The sequence below is a fragment of the Pholis gunnellus genome, assembly GCF_910591455.1.
Source record: "Pholis gunnellus genome assembly, chromosome: 12".
Classification (NCBI taxonomy): domain Eukaryota; kingdom Metazoa; phylum Chordata; class Actinopteri; order Perciformes; family Pholidae; genus Pholis; species Pholis gunnellus.
This window is the reverse complement of record NC_136539.1, coordinates 16,792,186-16,809,733: the sequence shown is the minus strand read 5'-3', so window position 1 is coordinate 16,809,733 and position 17,548 is coordinate 16,792,186. Positions and strand designations below refer to the sequence as shown.

Below are 17,548 nucleotides of genomic sequence, written 5' to 3'. Positions count from 1 at the left end.
ATATTCTTCTATGACTTATTGCAAATTTAAATAGAATATTTTACATAATTTTCCACTTGTATATACTTGTAATTTTTACTTCAGAGTTACTTATGTTGTATTTGCTGATTCTTAGATTGTAGGCATTGATGGTGAAGACCTTTCTGGCTACGAATGACCTTATGGACTCCTTCTCTGTTCATGTGGATTGCCCTTTGAACTCAGTGATTTGAAACACATGTTCTGTACACTATATATGTCAGTCACATGATTGCTGGCTTTTATCCTGAAGAAGGCAATATGTGCCAAAAGACTGATCTATGGAGTGTAAAATAAAAAAAAAGATGACATCTGAGTTATGAGTGTTCCACTTTTGATCTTTTAAACAGATGAAAATACCCTTACAGTTAAAAGAAAAGTCAACATTATTATGTGTTAGAATAAAAACACAGGAGCAGGTCTATCATCATCCATTTTTTTGGAAAATATTTTGCGAATATTTATTATAAAAATATAAATGTATCCACTACAAATCATTTTACATTAGTAGACAAGGCCATCTACATTTGCACACGTAAACTCTCACACAGACACACGGGTCAGTCTTCAGACAGAGAATGAGGGTTCAGGATATTGGGTGCATAACAGTATTGCTCTCTCAGATGTCCCAGGTTTATAAAGTAAGTCAAAAACCAAAACACAGATAGCACTGACACATAATTTACTGTATGCTACAAAAAAAAAAGAATCAACATTGCGCTGTATAATGTTAACAAATAAATAATAATGTAACCATAATTGCTTTTTTATTGTAGAAAAAACAAAGCAGACAAATATAATCCAAAATAAGATAAAATATAATACAGATGATTTTTGTCTCTTTTTTAATTAAAAATGTTGCACAATTTTTATTTATTCTTTTATACATACAAACATTTGTACAAAGAGGGATGGCCATGTACATATAGTGGGATCCGTAGCGCTAGCTGCTATCATTACGATGGTTTACATTATGTACATGCTAATTAGAACACATAGCAGCAACAGCAGCATCCACAGGTAGACCGAGTAACAGAGGACCGACTGACGTACTTAACAGGGAGGGGTTTCCCAAAAGCACCAAAATCATCCCTCTCCATTAGATAAGGTTCATCTATACCGAGGCAATAACATTTCTAAGGGTGCTCCAATCTGGATTTTTTTGGGGGGGAAATCATGGAAACACTATATTTATCGTTGGGCATAACAACATTGTATATTAAGTATCAAGATTAAGAGATGAGAAACTTTGAATGAATGGGAAACTGTTTATTTATTGGCAAGCAGCGTGTGCAACATGTTCCACTGCCTACGCAAAGTAATGGAGCAACAATTCCCTCCTGGAACATGGTGTGTAAAAGCGTCTTTAGAGACACAACTCTGGGGAAGCCATTTTAGCAGCACATAGAACAATGCTCTTGTGTCTTCTGATCTGCCTTCATAGACACCACCGATCAAACTTTTACAAATGAATATCGACTGATTGGAGCACCCTTAAACATTTCTATTCTAAGTGCTCAAATATTGTCTATTAAGTGCTTGGAAGAAGCTTAACGACAGCACCCTTGTGGTTAAATAATACCCATCCAACATCCCAAAGTACCCAAGTGCCAGTTTAGAAATACTGGTTATTTGTAGCACTGGGGGATTGACTGGCAGGAGACGGACATTTTTAAGGTTGGACTTCATACCAAGATCATCTAAATTCTATGGTGCCTTTAGGAAACCCCATCCTGGACATATATCGTACGCAAAACTACCTCAGAAAGCAGTCACTTATTGAAAGTGTTCCTTTTCTTTCATTGCATTTTCACACCTTGTTAGTTTAGGGCAGTGATGAGAAAACCACTATGAGAACACGATAAAAGACTGTTGAAAATAAAATCGAAATTGGAGCTTTTTGCTTGGAAATCCTTCCATAATCCAACCCAACTAGAGGAGGCACTCTACTTTTTGCATTAAACACATCAGGATTTCATGGATTAATTAGAACAACATTTTTTTTTTACGGCGAACATCAGATCCCACATGGCTTTTGTTAATAAGTTATGAACTCAGACTAAAGCAAGACTACAGCACTCTCAGATCAGCTGTGTTGATCGAAACCTTCTGAACTGATCGTATGCAGATAACGAACCCCACTCCAATACCGAAAAGGAACATAATACCTGATGTTGTGTGGGGTTGATGATGCTAACCTGTCTTGCCTGAAGAAGAAACTCAGGTACAAACTCACTTCTAGTTTCAAACACTTCCGCATCACAACGAGAATGTCTGCGGCAGAGGCCTGAATGACACCACTTCATCTCTTTTTCCTCTTATAAATGTCTCTCTTACTGTTTTCCCCTTTTCTGTCTTTTTTAACCTGCACTTTTCACTCCTGTCTCTGCTCTACTCCCTCTGTCTGTTTCCCCTTGTTAGGGAAAATAGAACGAATAACGTACACATCCTGAGATTTCACACAAAGGGCATTGGGGGAACGGCATTATAACTGTACAATATCTGTTCATAAGCACATAGAACATAGATGTCACCATAAAGGAAATACTGTGTGTGAAGTGTGTTATGGCCCCTGTACCTTCCAAGCACAGCTTTCAATACATGTGACAGACTCATGGCTTCCAAACAATGAGACAACTTAACTGATTATCATAATTATTGCTTTTATGTGACATGTCTACCGAATGCAAATGCTATAGGTTAGAGCTACAGAGTAAAATGGCTCGGTTAACGTCTAGGTGTGTCCATTCCAGCTCAGTTCTCTCATGGATAAGAGACAATAAATGTAGGTAGTTACAAGAAAATCTCACACCTCAGCCCTCGTTAGTCCAGGAAGGGTCCAAATCCGGATGAGCTGCTGCTGTCTGCCATGCTACATGAGGCATCTCAGTCGTTTCACCGCCTCGTTCCGCAAGCTGCTTAGTCGGCGTGGTGGGAGGAGACTGTGAGCATGCCCGTCCCCTTTTCAGCTGTAAAGGGAAGGCTACGCTGTCCAGCCTAGCAAATACTGGAGAGCTCCGGCTTCATCCCAGTCCAGTCCCAGTTTGTATCCCTAGGCAGGCCTCCCTGACCTCCTTGGCTTTCATTAGCTCTTTCTACCCTCCTAATTGTCTGTAAGGCATTTCAACTTGGGGCATGGAGGGACGGATGGCTGAAGAGTGAGCCAGTTAGCTAGCTGGCAGATCTGCACTGAACTCTTTCCCATTTCACTGTCGAGACTTGACATTGTCTTTCAACGAAACAACGGAAGCCCTCATTTGAATCATGTCATATTCATCCTTCATTTCCATCCGTTTCCAGTTTACATATGAAGCCACTCTGTTAGACTGTGATTATTCAACCACACCGACAGACAGGTCTCTGGTGTTTTTACTCGTTAGGTTCATTTCTTAAACAGGTACTGGGCCATTCTTGGTGTGGGAATCTAGGGCTTTGAGGCTGCTCACGATCTTTTTCTGCGGTCCGACGATAGTCACTCCAACCTTTTTCAGATCCCTGGTTTGGGAAGGAGAGGGAGGGAGAGGGAGGGGGAGGGAAAGAGAAGGGGGAGGAGAGGTCAAAAACACAGACACAAGCAGGGAGGGAGACATGACGGAGGGAAAGATGGAAAGAAAAAAGATAGAGAAGAGTGCATTAGTGATCGTGGATGTGACACCCATGTGATATTTAATGACACGCTCCCAGTGCTGCTCGTCTCACTTTCCCTGTGCATCTGTCATTCACAAAGGACTACATTTCCCAGAAGAACACTGGACTGACACATCCCTGAAGGGGTGTCTAGGGGTGGAGGGGGTGTTGTCTCCACTCTCCATTACTAACAAACAGAGAGGTGGACCTATGAGGCTGCACTGACAGCTGCTATTATGACCCTGTCAGTGGAGGAAATGGCATGGGAGTGCCACGGCGGCAGAAAAGACCTAGCTTCCTGCATCACATTGAACCAGATTTCTTTGACAGGGTAGGTATAAGTATGTGGAGAGGAGCAACACTGGTACATGTGAAGGATATTAGACTCTGATTGTTAACTTGTTAAACTCTTAAAAGGTTAGTTACATGCATTCAAGTGTACTAAAAGTACATTTGTACAGGAAAGACATTTAAAATAAATTAGAGCGTTTCACGTTATGCATCATACACATCAAATACACACAGTAGTTAGTCAGCTTAAAGCATCAAGCCCTTTTTGAAACTTACAGGAACAACAACACCAACCTTAAAATACAAAGCATTATACACAAAGTATTGTTGATATTACAGCAAAGAAGGAGTCACAACGCATGTTAAGGCTCATCTCTTTTACCCATCTAGGAGTAATAAAAATGGTATTGTATTAGTAGAAGCAGAGGAGTTGGAGTCGGAGTGGTGGCATTACTACAACAGACACTTTCGGCTATTATTACTTTTTAGTTTCATTCAAAAATGTGCACAATTATTATGTTTGTTGTATTCAGATGCAAGCAGAGCATTTAGTTGTTCAGAGCAGCCAAAATAGAAGACATTAAGAAACATCTTGACCAGCCAGAAACTGAAACTGACATAAATCACAATATTGTTTCACTCAGTTCTACAAAGTAAAGGGATAGTTCAAATTAAGTAATGCTTTAGATGTAGACTGTACAATTTATTGTGTATTTTAAATAAGTTTGCAATACACAAAACCAAATTAATTGCTGCTTTATGTTGCAGTAACAAACAGCACAAGTATGCCATAAATAGAAAATCGCTTGGTTTCCATCCATCCACTGATATTGTCTTATCTGTTTCTAGGGAGCCTCTTGTTACATTTTGGAGCATTCCAAGTGTCTCTTACTTTTGTTTGGAGTTACAGCTGACAGCAGGATGGAAACATGGCTATTGAGTTATCACTGAATATCAACTAACTATCCCTTTAAAATTCAGACAAGTGAAAGCCCATCAGTGATTCTGGAGGTAGGCTGCTGCTCCCAGACGGGGCCAAGGTCTTTGTCCTCCACCCACCATCCAGAGCCAGAGGAGGCTGAGAGGAGCTGGGCGTTAGAGAGTGGTGATTCCCATGGACGGCTCCCATTCTGGGCAAGTGGCTGGTGTGACGTGGACCTCCGTCAGAACCACTCTACTGAGACACAGCCAGGCCCGGCAGCATTAACACATTGAACTGGATGTCATCAATATGTGCATTCTAGTCAAGAGCACATTTTAGTTGCAATAAATCAGTGGAACTCATGAAGCTTTACCTAAACAATATGAATAAATATGCCGTGGGACCAGAAGAGTAAAGGGGACCTTCTACTCTTAAGCTGTCTAAGAGTGCAATGACATTTCAAAAGCAAACAAAATAGGAAACATGACTTGAACACAACAGTGTTGAGTTGCAACTCATTATAAAGATAGATGAACTTAAAGTCATGTGCAGTAAAGTTGTTCTTTGAACACTAACACAATTATTTATCTCTGCCGTGACTTGATCTCGCTCTTTTGAGAGTCAAAGCAGCTGTGGTGTCATTTTCTCTTTGCATTACCACAGCTATATTTAGACTTTTTGATTCAAGATGCTTTCCTCATAATAAGAGTAGCAATGAGAGTAGATGAACCTGTTCCTCATCTTGATCCGATGAGACTTTTTTCTATGAAAGCCACATGCATCATCTCAAGAACAGGTAGTGATGGACTACTGCAACGTCAAACACGACTTGTGTTTTATTAAAAATCATACATTTAGAACCTTAAAGAAAGTCACACACACCATAAAATGAGAAAGATTAACAGTTGAACGTTTCTTTCTTCAGTGTGTCCGAGCTATTTTTCACATCCCAGAGTAAAATGTCTGCAGTTCTTTTTTTCTTCAGTGTAGTTAAACGTGATATCTAGTGGGGTTTTTTTAAGAGGAGCCAGCCATCTTTAACCACTATATCACTTTGAAATAGACATTGGGACAGGTCATTGTCTCATTTGTTGTGTCACGTTTTGAGTTGCTGAAAGAATGTGGATGCTAGGTAAGGTTTGGGTAGATGATTGATTGGGTAAATTGATGTGCATAGACCATGTGTCGTTGTCAGTGCCTTGTCACTTCAGATTACTTTCCTTTGTCTAGCAGTTAAGTTCATCATTTTCTCAATCAAATACTTGAAATGAACTTTGCATGCACTCTCTCTGATGAAGAAAATAGTCCAAATGATGCGCTATTTCCTAGTCAATCCATTCCATCCTGTCTTGAAAAAGGACTTCAATTTCTCCAGCAGATGAGTCAGCACACTGCAGCCAAGTATGATTACCGCTCCTCTGAGGTCAGAGAATTGCCAAGCCTTGTGCTGAATATCAAGGACTAGATTAAGACTGTACAAATCAATAGAGGAATCTATATTGAGCAATGCATAGTCCCAGCCAAGGCTTGTGGCTGAGCTCGCCTTAGGTGCCTTAGGTTCAGCCTTCACTGGATTAATACTGCACTGATCCAATTTAGCATCTAGATACAGAAAAAGCATCATAGACCAATATGATTTCTTAGGTGGGAGGTTACTACAGTGCGGTTTAAGTGAGATTTCTGTTGCCTTGACCCAATGTGGATTTCCACCCATTTGCAGTGTAAGCTGTTATTGTTTTGTAATGTGTTGACTGAAGAGAACTTTTCATTGATTAAACACGTTCATTGAATACATGGCATGAGCAATGCCGGGAGAAAACATATCTTTAGTGTAGTACCCTTGAGAAAAGAGACAGAGAAACAGAATGTTGCTACAACAGAGAAAATAGGATACTTCCCAATAGTTGCCATATGATATTAGTAGGAAATGAATTCCAAATACACTTCATTTACAAGTCCTTGCAATTCAATTTGCCAACGTTGGATGTTTTAAGCTCTTATTCTCTTCATAGTCCTTTAAAGGGCTCCTACTGGCCAACTAGTGACATCAACTCCACAGCTCATGATTATTTAAAAGGCCACATATTAAGCACTGCTTCTTTCAAGCCCAACACGGTTAATGACTATCTGGTTTGGTAAGTTATTGACAGGAGTTACAGCTCACTGACCGCCGCTCCCCAACTGCCCCCGCTGCTGCAATCACCACAGCGAATGGCTGCTTTGATCATAATGATTAGAAATGTCCAATTATTTACCCCGTCACATTCCACATCAACTAAACCAGCAGCAGGCCAACAGAGCAAGGGACAAAGAGAGAAACACAGAGAAAAAGTGACAAATCATTTCTGCACTCTGACTTATATAAAACCAGCCAGCTGTCCTTGATTTACCCAAGTAGCTGCAGTCTGAACTGTAAATTTAAAGGTTGCTTGTTGATCGGTTACATCTCCCAGTCTGTTACCACTAAGCTTGGGATTCATAATTGCTTTCAGTCTGCCAGCACAGGGCTCTTGGCAGAACCTGATCCACTAGCTCGGAACCTTTTGTCAACCTGAAGATCCTGTCAGTAAAGTCACACCTATAATCTCTGTGTCCGGTACTAAGTCTCCTTCATCCAATGACATTTATGTGCTAAACCCTATGCTGTGATAAATACCCTCTAACATCATTTCCCAAACAAAGTTCCTCAAACTAGTTCTGGATTTCAATCATTTACATATGTACATGTGTCGTCTTCGATATTTAACCAACACAACATTAACATGGTAAAGTTCAGAGAACCAAAGTGGCCTCAACATAACCATGAAAGTATCTTGTCTTCCAAGTAGTTTTCCGTCTGACAATCTTTTTTCCGCATTTTAATTCTTCACAGTATAGCGAGTGCTATGCATACCTATTTGACAGGTGTTCCTTTGTTTGCTCTTTCAAAGGCGCCTCTCTCTACCCTTTTATCTTGTCAAATCTTCCATCTCATCCCCTCCCTCAATAGCTTCTCTCTTATCCTCTCTCCCTTATATAACTTACAACTCTTATCCTCTCTCTTTCCTTCTCTTTTTCAATTTCTCTACTCATCTCTCTTTCTTTTAATGCTCTCACCTTCTCCCTCTGTGGTCATACTTGCAACACTAAGAGCATGGCTAAAGGCCTGTCATTATGAATTACCACAACTCTCATTCTTTAGTAAAAGGGCTGTATAGCTTTCTTTACTTAATGACAACAAGAGTGTGTGTGTGTGTGTTTTCTTCACCAAGAGTCTCTTCAAATCCTGGGCCTTGCTGTGTGTACTGGGGCCCTGTAAACACTGCTGACATGAATGGGCAGAGTTGCATAGTGTGTGTGGTTGTCTTACTCAGTGGAGGTCTTGGCCAGGGTGTCACAGGAGCTGTAGCTGACCCCAGAGAAGGCCTCTTTGCAGGGCAAGGTCCTCATTCCATCCATCCAGTCACCCAGCGTCCCCATCGCGGGAACCTCTGAACTGCTCCTGTCCAACAACAAGTTGGCCGGCCTGAGGGGACACAGGAGAAGGAGTAACATGAATGGATAATGAATGAAAAAATTGTACTTAAATTGAAATTCCTTGGGTAATGACCTGTAACATATTCAGACAAATAAAATATGTCAGTTTATCGCGTCATTTCAGAAACACAAAGGCATTAGTGTCACCCAGAGCATGAGCCCTAGTGGAAGGGGTTTCTTATGATGTGAATATTTACAGAGGGGGTCTTTAGCACATAAGTTCTGATCTTGACACTATCCACAAGCACACAACAAGGCAGCAGAGTCTGGAATGGGGAGTGACGATAAGAACCCCCCCCCCTGGGAAATCAAAGCTTATAGATGGACACTATGTATGGCATGGCTCGTGAAATGCTAGGTGAGCAGCAGCATACGTTGCAATGTTAGAACGAGTAGTGAAGGAAATTCACTGGCAGAAGAAAAGAGTAGGCAGCATGGTCAGCATATAGACGCCTTACTGCATGTTGCAGACAGTGACTGTGTCATGTGTGAGTGCAAAATGGCCAGCAAGCTTTGCTCTGTTCTCTGGACCTTGCCCAAGTTAAACTGTTTAAACCATTGATGTAGTTAAATGCTTTTTTCTGCCACTATCTACTATTGCTACTACTGTCACTAGCCAGCAACCAGTTCTTCATTCCAAGCTGTGTGAACATAACTATTCATCATCTAGTTGTTTTATGGACTGGTAAGTTGAAACCAAATTGAATAAATTCTAATTTGGTAGTTAAAGTAATTATTAGAGAAGCAATTGTGATTGGAATGGAAGTAAATTAATATAAGCAATTCACATTATTTTATTATATCGTTTTACATATGTGAACAAAATGTTTTAGATTTAATTTATGTTTTTTTAAATTTCATTTTCTGTATACATTTGAGCATATACATTATTCTACACATTCTGTGCTTGCATACCTATACAGAGGTAAATGAAAACCAGGCCTCTTGATCTCATTGAGCGGCACTCATCAGGGAGCCACCCACACACACACACACACACACACACACACCTACACACACACACACACACACACACACAGACAGACCGGTCCTATAAGTCTGTTGCATACAGTGCAGTAGTATTACCATTGCCTTTGGGCTTTGAATACAGGGGGGAAATAAAACTGTCACACAAATTATTTCCATAATGTATTAAACATATTCAAGAACAAGATTACTAACAAAAACGGCATCAGTTTCTGTCCAATTTCATTACAGTTTCCTGCAGTACATGTACCATGCGGCAAAATGCAACATTGGATTTGATTAGGGTTGATGGTTTCAATTGGATCAAATCAAATTAAATGCACCGCGTTGGGCTTTAGAGGGCCCAGTCAACAGTAGAGAGTGAAGGAATGGCTGCAGGCGCTGTTTTGACTCGCTCTGATTGATGGTTGCTGATTACGGAGGAAGAAGAGGGACGAGACAGGTGGAAAGACATCCAGAGAGAAAGAGAGGAGAGTGGAGGGGAAGCTGTCCAAGCTTTGAAGTCTTTAGCTGTGTCTTATACAAATGAGGTATACGTTGTTGTTTGGAAACCTGATCGCATCATGGTAGGAGATGGGAAACCAGGTCAAACCACATTAGGTCGAACTGGGACTCAAAACACAATAATCAACAGCTGAATGAGGGATTAGTTATAACATTGTGTATGTCTATTTCTGAATTTGTGAGTGGCATTTAAAACTGGTTGCAAAGGTACCCTTTTTTTATAAGAACACACTGCACCTGTTTTGCAGAGTAGACAAAGGCACCGGCGTCAAGACAGGCACAAACACACACCTACACACACACACACACACACACACGCACAAACTGGAATAGAGCCTTGTGAAAAAGGCAGGACAGGGCAGGTGAGAAAAAAGTTCTCCTGCCGGGAACACTATTCATAGCCTTGTAAATAAACTCATTAGAAAACCAGGAAGTCAAATGCCGCTTGACTGATTTGGAATGGCATGGATGTGTGTTTGCAAGAATCAGGGAAGTAATACACAATGTTAGGCAACTTTCAGGGAGTACAGAAAGTATAATTACATAAGGAATTAATAATAATTAGAAACATCTTAAATGATACATAGTCTTTTAGTAAAAATAGTTTCAATGTTCAATTGTTCTTGTGAAAGGGGCATTGGAATTCAAAGGGATGTATGCACATACAGTATATTAATTTAAATATATCACAAATACATACTTTCTTAACTATATTTCTTATTGTATATATATATATATATATATATATATATATATATATATATATATATACACACAATAGAAAATCAGTAAGCTGCCATCAAAAATGCCATATAGAGAGAAGAAAAGTGAGATGACAACTCAAACAGACAGGAAAAAGCGAAGAAAAAATGAGCATTTGAGGCAGTGGAGTGGGTGTTGTTACAGTGATTGAGTCTTTTCCTGCCAGATCAGAGGCCTGTCAAAATGCCGAGGGCCCCCCAGGACCCCCTGGAGATACTGGTTTGTCGGAAAAGGAGAGAATCGGGGGCTGGGGGGCGCAAGTGGGGGTGGTTTGGATGAGGGAGAAATAAGGAAGTGTGTAAATCTCAGTAGACAGTAGACATTTTTTTATGAGAAAAACGAATGCAAAAATGTTATTTTTTATGTAGTGTATAATGAATGATTGTGATGGTTATGACTGACTTTTTCCCACTATGCATTTGCTGGAAAAAAGTTTGGACAAAAACGTAGTTACGTATGTCCAAAATGTCTTAGATTAGAACTTTTGGGCTGTCACGGTAAGAACGTTTGTTGCAGGATTATTGATCCTCTCCTGTCCTTTCCTGTACCACTTTTCTTCTTTTTCTCCTCTGATCTCATCCTCGCCTTCATCCTCGGCTTTCCTTCCCCCTCTCCTGTACACCCTGCGAGATAAACTGCAAATGACCTTGTTTCTCCACCCTTATCATTTTTTTTTGTTTCCTTTGTTGTTACATTTTCAGCAACATCTCACGGCAGCTCAAGAGACAAGATGATTGGAGAGGAAAACCGAGAATCAGAGGGATGCTACGAAGGAGAAAATAAAGAGAAAAGCAAGCATCTGTCTGACGGTAGAGGGGGATTTAAAAACCCCTCCTGGACTTAAAACCATATAAGAACGCAGAAAACACCCGCTCGAACAGAAGGAAGTATAAATACACTGGAGAGAAAATAAAGACTACCCCTGTTCTCGTTTCCCTTCCCCTTTTCTGCTCCATCTTTCACTCTTCTGACCTCTAAATAACCAGGGCTGTGTAGTCTCTTGTTTTTAGAGCTCCCGAGGGAAGAACGAGGTGGAGGAGGAGAAGAGCTTGAACCGATACTGTACATGTGGGCAGGACAGGGTTAGACCAATGTAGTATGGGCCACATTTGGTATCCTCTGCCTCTGTTGGATGTGATGGATGTGATGACGTTTTAATCAATACTACTCAGGTGGTCTGAGGGAAGCCAATAACCTAAATTGATTCAAGTGTGACATTTTGATTTGATTCCAGTCAAGCATACATGGGTCTTACTCTGAAATCTTAATGTGTATTATTTTCTATTCTTTCAGTTTAGTTTTTTTTTTAAATAAGCTTACATTTGAACATATTAAATGTAAATCTAATTTAAAGGTTCTGTATTAGTTTTCAATGCACTGCATCCCCCATCCAGTTTTCTATACCCCACCTATTCAGCTTAAACAGTTGACATGGAAACAGCTGATGGATAGTGTTGCCCTATTATCTGCCTTTTTTGTATCGTATATATTTGTATACACATCTGTATTCTTTAGTAACTTGAACTGGTTTCCATTCATTGATCTCAGATCAGTTTCCTCTGCAGCCATTGCCCCTTTCTCCCAAGCCCCTCACCAATGAACAGTTTAGCGCTTGTTTCAACTCCAAACCCATTTCCAGCCCAGACCTAAAAACTGAAAATGAACCAAATATCCTTATTCACCAGAAATAATGTGTTAGACAATGAATTACAGAGAGGAGTAATGAAATACATTTGGTTTGCTGTTACAGGTTCACAGAAGCTTGTCATTATTAATTTTGTAAAAAAGCCCAAACCGACTATTTCATGTTGTTTGACATGTATTTAGAAGGAATAGTAGTTATATTCTAGCACTTTGGTTGCAGCCATTGTCAAGTTTTGTTGAAGACAAAGAAATCTTAGAGCAGGATAATCTGTGATCTCATCTGTTTTAGGCACTCTGTAAGGCCAAATCGGATAGACAGTGGCCTCCAACCCTGACTGGGCTCCTGTTGGCCCATAATTAGTCTCTGACAGCCAACCTTGGCCCACTGACCCCAGTCCCTCTCCATCCACATGCAGGGATAGTAAACTCTGACCAGGACCCACCCCTGAAGCCTCCAGATGCTTTGCTCTGGTCCCAGGCTTTAGTCTGGGCTTTGACGAGGAGGGGGTGCTCCATTAGCCAGCCAGGACAGCCCAGAGACAAACGAGTGTGGAGCTGAGTGCAGCTGCTCCCGCTGTGCAACTGCCACCACCACACACACACACACACACACACACACACACACACACACACACAGTTCTCATAAATCACCACAGCCGCCTCTGTCGGCCAGCCTGTGCTTGCCCGGTGTTAAAAGCCAATCAGGAAAATTACATGCAAACTCCAAGGGACCTATTTTCACTTTCTTAAGAAATCATTAGTCAATGTTATGAGCTTTGACGTCTCCGTAATACTGCAGCCGTCTGCCGCAGACCCAGCGCCTTTCCCCCTCACTGCTCAGAATTGACAACAGTACACGGGGTGCCCTGGTTCCCCATGGACCCGTGGGAGAGAATGGAGGTCCCAACAAAGGAGCAAAGTATAAAAGAGAGGGGGGAAATAGGGACAATGTGGTATAAGAACAAGGGGAGATGTAAAGAAGAATATGACTTTAGACTGTATTGCAAAAGGAAAGATGAATAATTCCTTTTTTACCAAGCACGTCTTTTGGTTGTCCAGTACAATAATAATGGTGAATTGTGCTTCATCGATGGAAAATAAAACTGCAACTTTCATCCCAAAGTCCTGTGATCCCAGAGCAGATAATGTGTGGACCAGCAATAACTAATAAGGATAGATAGATGGAAGATATAATGGGAACTACTTCCAGTGTTGGATTGACTAAAGCCAGGTGTTTGTTAGTCAGCTGTATGGGAACCAAAGCAGGAGGAATAAGAAGAAAGGAAACAATAGCCAAACCAACAAATAAAAAGATACCTGGATGTGGTGTTGGCCGTGATTTTGAGGCTTCCGGGGTTGCGAATGAGTTTATCCAGGATGCTGACAATCTGTTCAAATTTAGGCCGGTTATTCCTCTCTTTCTGCCAGCAGTCCAACATCAGCTGGTAAAGGGTAGCCGGGCAGTCCATGGGTGGGGGGAGGCGGTATCCTTCATCTACAGCTTTTATTACCTAGATGTAGGAAGGAAAAGACAAGATTTGAGAAATGACAGAGGAGATATTTTCAGTGCCCAACTGCATCTCGTTTCGCTCCTATGAGCCATAAACCTCTTCACAAAATCCATCTCATATAAATCAGTGGTAGTTGCTGGTACCGTCATTGATTTCATCAGCAAAACTTTTCAAATGTGCAAAAATGCAGTGGGGGGTGCAGTACTCACATCCTGATTGGACATCTCCCAGTATGGCCGTTCCCCATATGACATCACCTCCCAGAGCACAATGCCATAACTCCAAGCGTCACTGGCCGATGTGAACTTCCTGTAGGCAATGGCCTCTGGAGCTGTCCACCGGATAGGGATCTTACCTCCCTGAGAGACAGAGCATAGGAGGAGTATTAATCAGTTTGACTGTCTTTCAGTCAGTCAGTGGCACAATCTCACTGGCTGCAATCATCATGTACTTTGGCAGCTCAGCTTGCTCTTCGAATGAACGTTTGTGTGTTTTAAAGGTATACTAACTTGCTCTTTCACACTTGGAAGAATAAGCATTAAGACAAAAATATACAATACAGAAATATTTCTCAAACATTTTTGATTTGAAAGTAATCATATAAAATGGCATTAAACCTTATTGTAAGAAAAATGAATGTTAATATTCACTTTTAACCAATAAGGACCAGCATCAACCTTAAAGAAAGAAAGATCATTAATCAAACCATAATCTAAAGTGTCGTGCATGTCCTCTCTCTTCAGTGTCTGCTGCTCTTCAGTTTGTCATTCTAGCAGCAAAGCAAGACAAATGAAGAAAGTGGAGCTAAGGAAAGGAGGCCGATGGCAGCCAAAGCTAACAGAGACATTGGCCAAGCCACCCAGCTCTTGCCTGGTGCTGTGCAGTTACACACACACTGAATCTCTCAAAAACACACTCCTGTCCTGCATGATCCGTAAGGAAACACCGTGGGAAGGTATGAAACATCAAAAAACACACACGATCACACTCATGCTTGCTCAAATGAATACAGGTGCACACAGAAACATACAGTGCAAACGCAAACAGAACAACATACACACACACACACACACCGTACCCACCTGCTCCCCCAAGATGTGTAAACACTCACACAAACAAACACACAAACAAAGTAAAACTATATATTTTGCCTTAAAATTTGGGGCCAGACAAAAAAAAAGAAAAAAAAACTTCTGGAGCGGGCTGGATGGAAATTTGCGTGCATGTGTGGATCATTGTCAGTTACGGTAACATGGGCGAGTTTATTATTCTGTCTTATTATTTTAGATTATGTATTTCTGGGAGAAAGGCAAACGGCAAACTGAATGTTTATTTGACAAGCAATTCTCAGCCAGCAAATTATACAGTGTTTAAAAAGGCTGCACGCATGGCCTAGACCACAGGATCCCATGATGAAAATGACCACACACACGCTGCAAAGAGTACAGATGAATGTCTGAACTGTGGTGTGCCAACTGATAATGTTTCATTTTGTGACATGTGATTCATGACGTAAAAAGAAGTGAAATCTCCTCCGTCATCTGGTCTTCCAACATGTTGACACGTCTTTCTTGAAAACTGCAGTTTCTCACTGATTGGGCAATTAGCTTTGAGGTTTTGTATATGAAGATGCAAATTGGTCCTCGCTTGAGCATTGTGTTGTGAGAAAGATCATAAGGACCGTTTAGTAAAGTTGTTATGGAAACTCCATTTATAAATCGAATCAATTGCTGCACAAGCTGTTGCTGTTGTTGTTGTTGTTCAGATTTTAGTGGCGTCTTAAAAGTTGAGAGAGTTGAGGCCAAGTTGCAAATTGAAGTAAAGTAGGTTGAAGCAGTAAATATGACCGGAGACATGGGCAAGGGAATTTGAAAAAAAATAGGATTGTCCATGTCTCAAACTGTCTTGTTGGTACATACCGTTTTTCAATTACAACAAACCTTTAAAAAGTGAGCTATGTTGTCATTGAACATGAGTGCATGGGTTCCCTTATTGGATTATGCGTAGGACATTTGTGCCACATATGATGAACAAAGAATTCTGTCGAGCCTTTGACATTGCAGTTTGTACAGACTACATGGAGAAAATTGACACCCCAACAACATAAATGACTTTGTTATTGCACACCAAATGACCTACACATTGTCGTGCTTTTCATTCGCCTTTTTGATGAGACCGGGCTTGTCTTATCACAACTCTGCTGTTATTTATGTGTTCTTCTCCTCTGCCATGGTAAGAGATTGGAAGATATTGTGTCTGTTTGCCGAGATAACCTGAGTATACAGCATGTCTGGGTGTGTGTGACAAAGACCAAGATGAGAGGATAGCGGTGCTAACGTGGAGCCAATTTCATAATAATCTACATTATCATGAAGTGCTTGTGCATGAAGACAAGAACATTGATCATCATTGCCGTTTGGTGTTCTGATCATTCTTGCTGGAGAAGAAATATCGTGATTTATAAAAGCAACAGAGGATGCTGTAGACAGTTTAGATTGTGTTTGTGCTCCAGCTCACCCTGGTGGTGTAAGCAGCCTCCGGGTCGTCCTCCAGGACTCGGGACAGGCCGAAGTCGGACACTTTACACACCAGGTTGCTGTTGACCAGGATGTTTCGAGCGGCCAGGTCTCGGTGAACGTAGCCCATGTCTGACAGATACTTCATGCCCGAGGCGATGCCACGCAGCATGCCAACCAGCTGGATGCCTGTAAACTGGGCATCATGTTTCTAAAAGAAAGAAGAAAGGCAGAAAGAAAAGAACAGGCACACACTATTAAAGCCCCACTTTAAATGTATATGATATAGAACACAAAGGGAGTCTGACCTTTCTGACTATTTGCGTGAAATGAAACCTTTCTACATTAGTATCCAGAGCATTTCAATTAACCTTTAAAAAACACCTTTGACATTCTGTACCTCATCTTCAGCATTACTGCGAAATACCAGAAGCCAGAGACGCTAGAATGTATGCAAATTAGGATCATACCAATATGTTACAAGAAATCTATCCATCCATCCATTTTAGTTTTTACTCAGGGTTTGCACTGGGCTCCATTTAGCATGTGAGTGAGCACTTTGTCTATGTCCACTTGTATTTCCTTCCCTCACTCTTCACATGCACAGTTTTGCTCTGTGACGGTCATATACCACGTCATGTGCAAGATGAGTGTAAGATGAGTGTGTTTTCCTTTGAAAATCCAACTGGGCCCACCCTACCTCACATTTCGTCTGGAGCAATTAGTGGCCAGACCACCTGGCTTAGTCACTTCAAAGCTTTGCAGATTCAGAACACCGACATTAGCTACAATGCGCAAGCTATGCATTCGTATGTGTGTGTGTGTGTGTTTGCACATATGACACAGTTTCAATGATGGAGTGCAGGCCTTTGGGAAAATGTCAGGAAACAACAGCTACTCCACCTCAATGTGTCTGGATACTGTGCAGACACATGTGGAAAAGGGCTAAAAAAAACAAAAAAGGCATCAGTACACATGCTTTCATGCCAGTGTTGTGGTTTGGCTGTTGTGCTTTGGCTAATTTCAGTGAGGCAGGTCAATTCCTCATTAGAGGCATGGCACGAATACAATTCTCTCCTGGCCTGAACAGCAGTGGGGATTTAGTTCATAAAACGTTGTCATTTGATAAGCTCTGTGTGGAAAGTTTGGCTGAAACAGAGTCAGAACTGCTCAAATCAACCAATATCAGGTCCAGTATTTACTGGATTCATAGAGGTGCCTTCAAACTTTTTTTCTCGAAACAGGTTAGG

At 41.1% G+C, this 17,548-nt stretch overlaps 1 protein-coding gene across 1 annotated transcript in view; it reads right to left on the bottom strand.

The window, feature by feature from the left end:
• Positions 1–476: 476 nt before the first annotated feature.
• Positions 477–17,548, bottom strand: part of epha3 (eph receptor A3) — a 90,454-nt gene continuing 73,382 nt past the window's right edge. The window contains exons 13-17 of the mRNA XM_079170452.1: positions 16,300–16,509; positions 13,992–14,141; positions 13,589–13,782; positions 8,208–8,363; positions 477–3,513 (exon numbers count right to left, since the gene is read on the bottom strand). Of these exons, the coding sequence (XP_079026578.1) occupies positions 3,408–3,513; positions 8,208–8,363; positions 13,589–13,782; positions 13,992–14,141; positions 16,300–16,509 (816 nt within the window). The 3' untranslated portion in view covers positions 477–3,407. The remainder of the gene's footprint in view (positions 3,514–8,207; positions 8,364–13,588; positions 13,783–13,991; positions 14,142–16,299; positions 16,510–17,548) is intronic.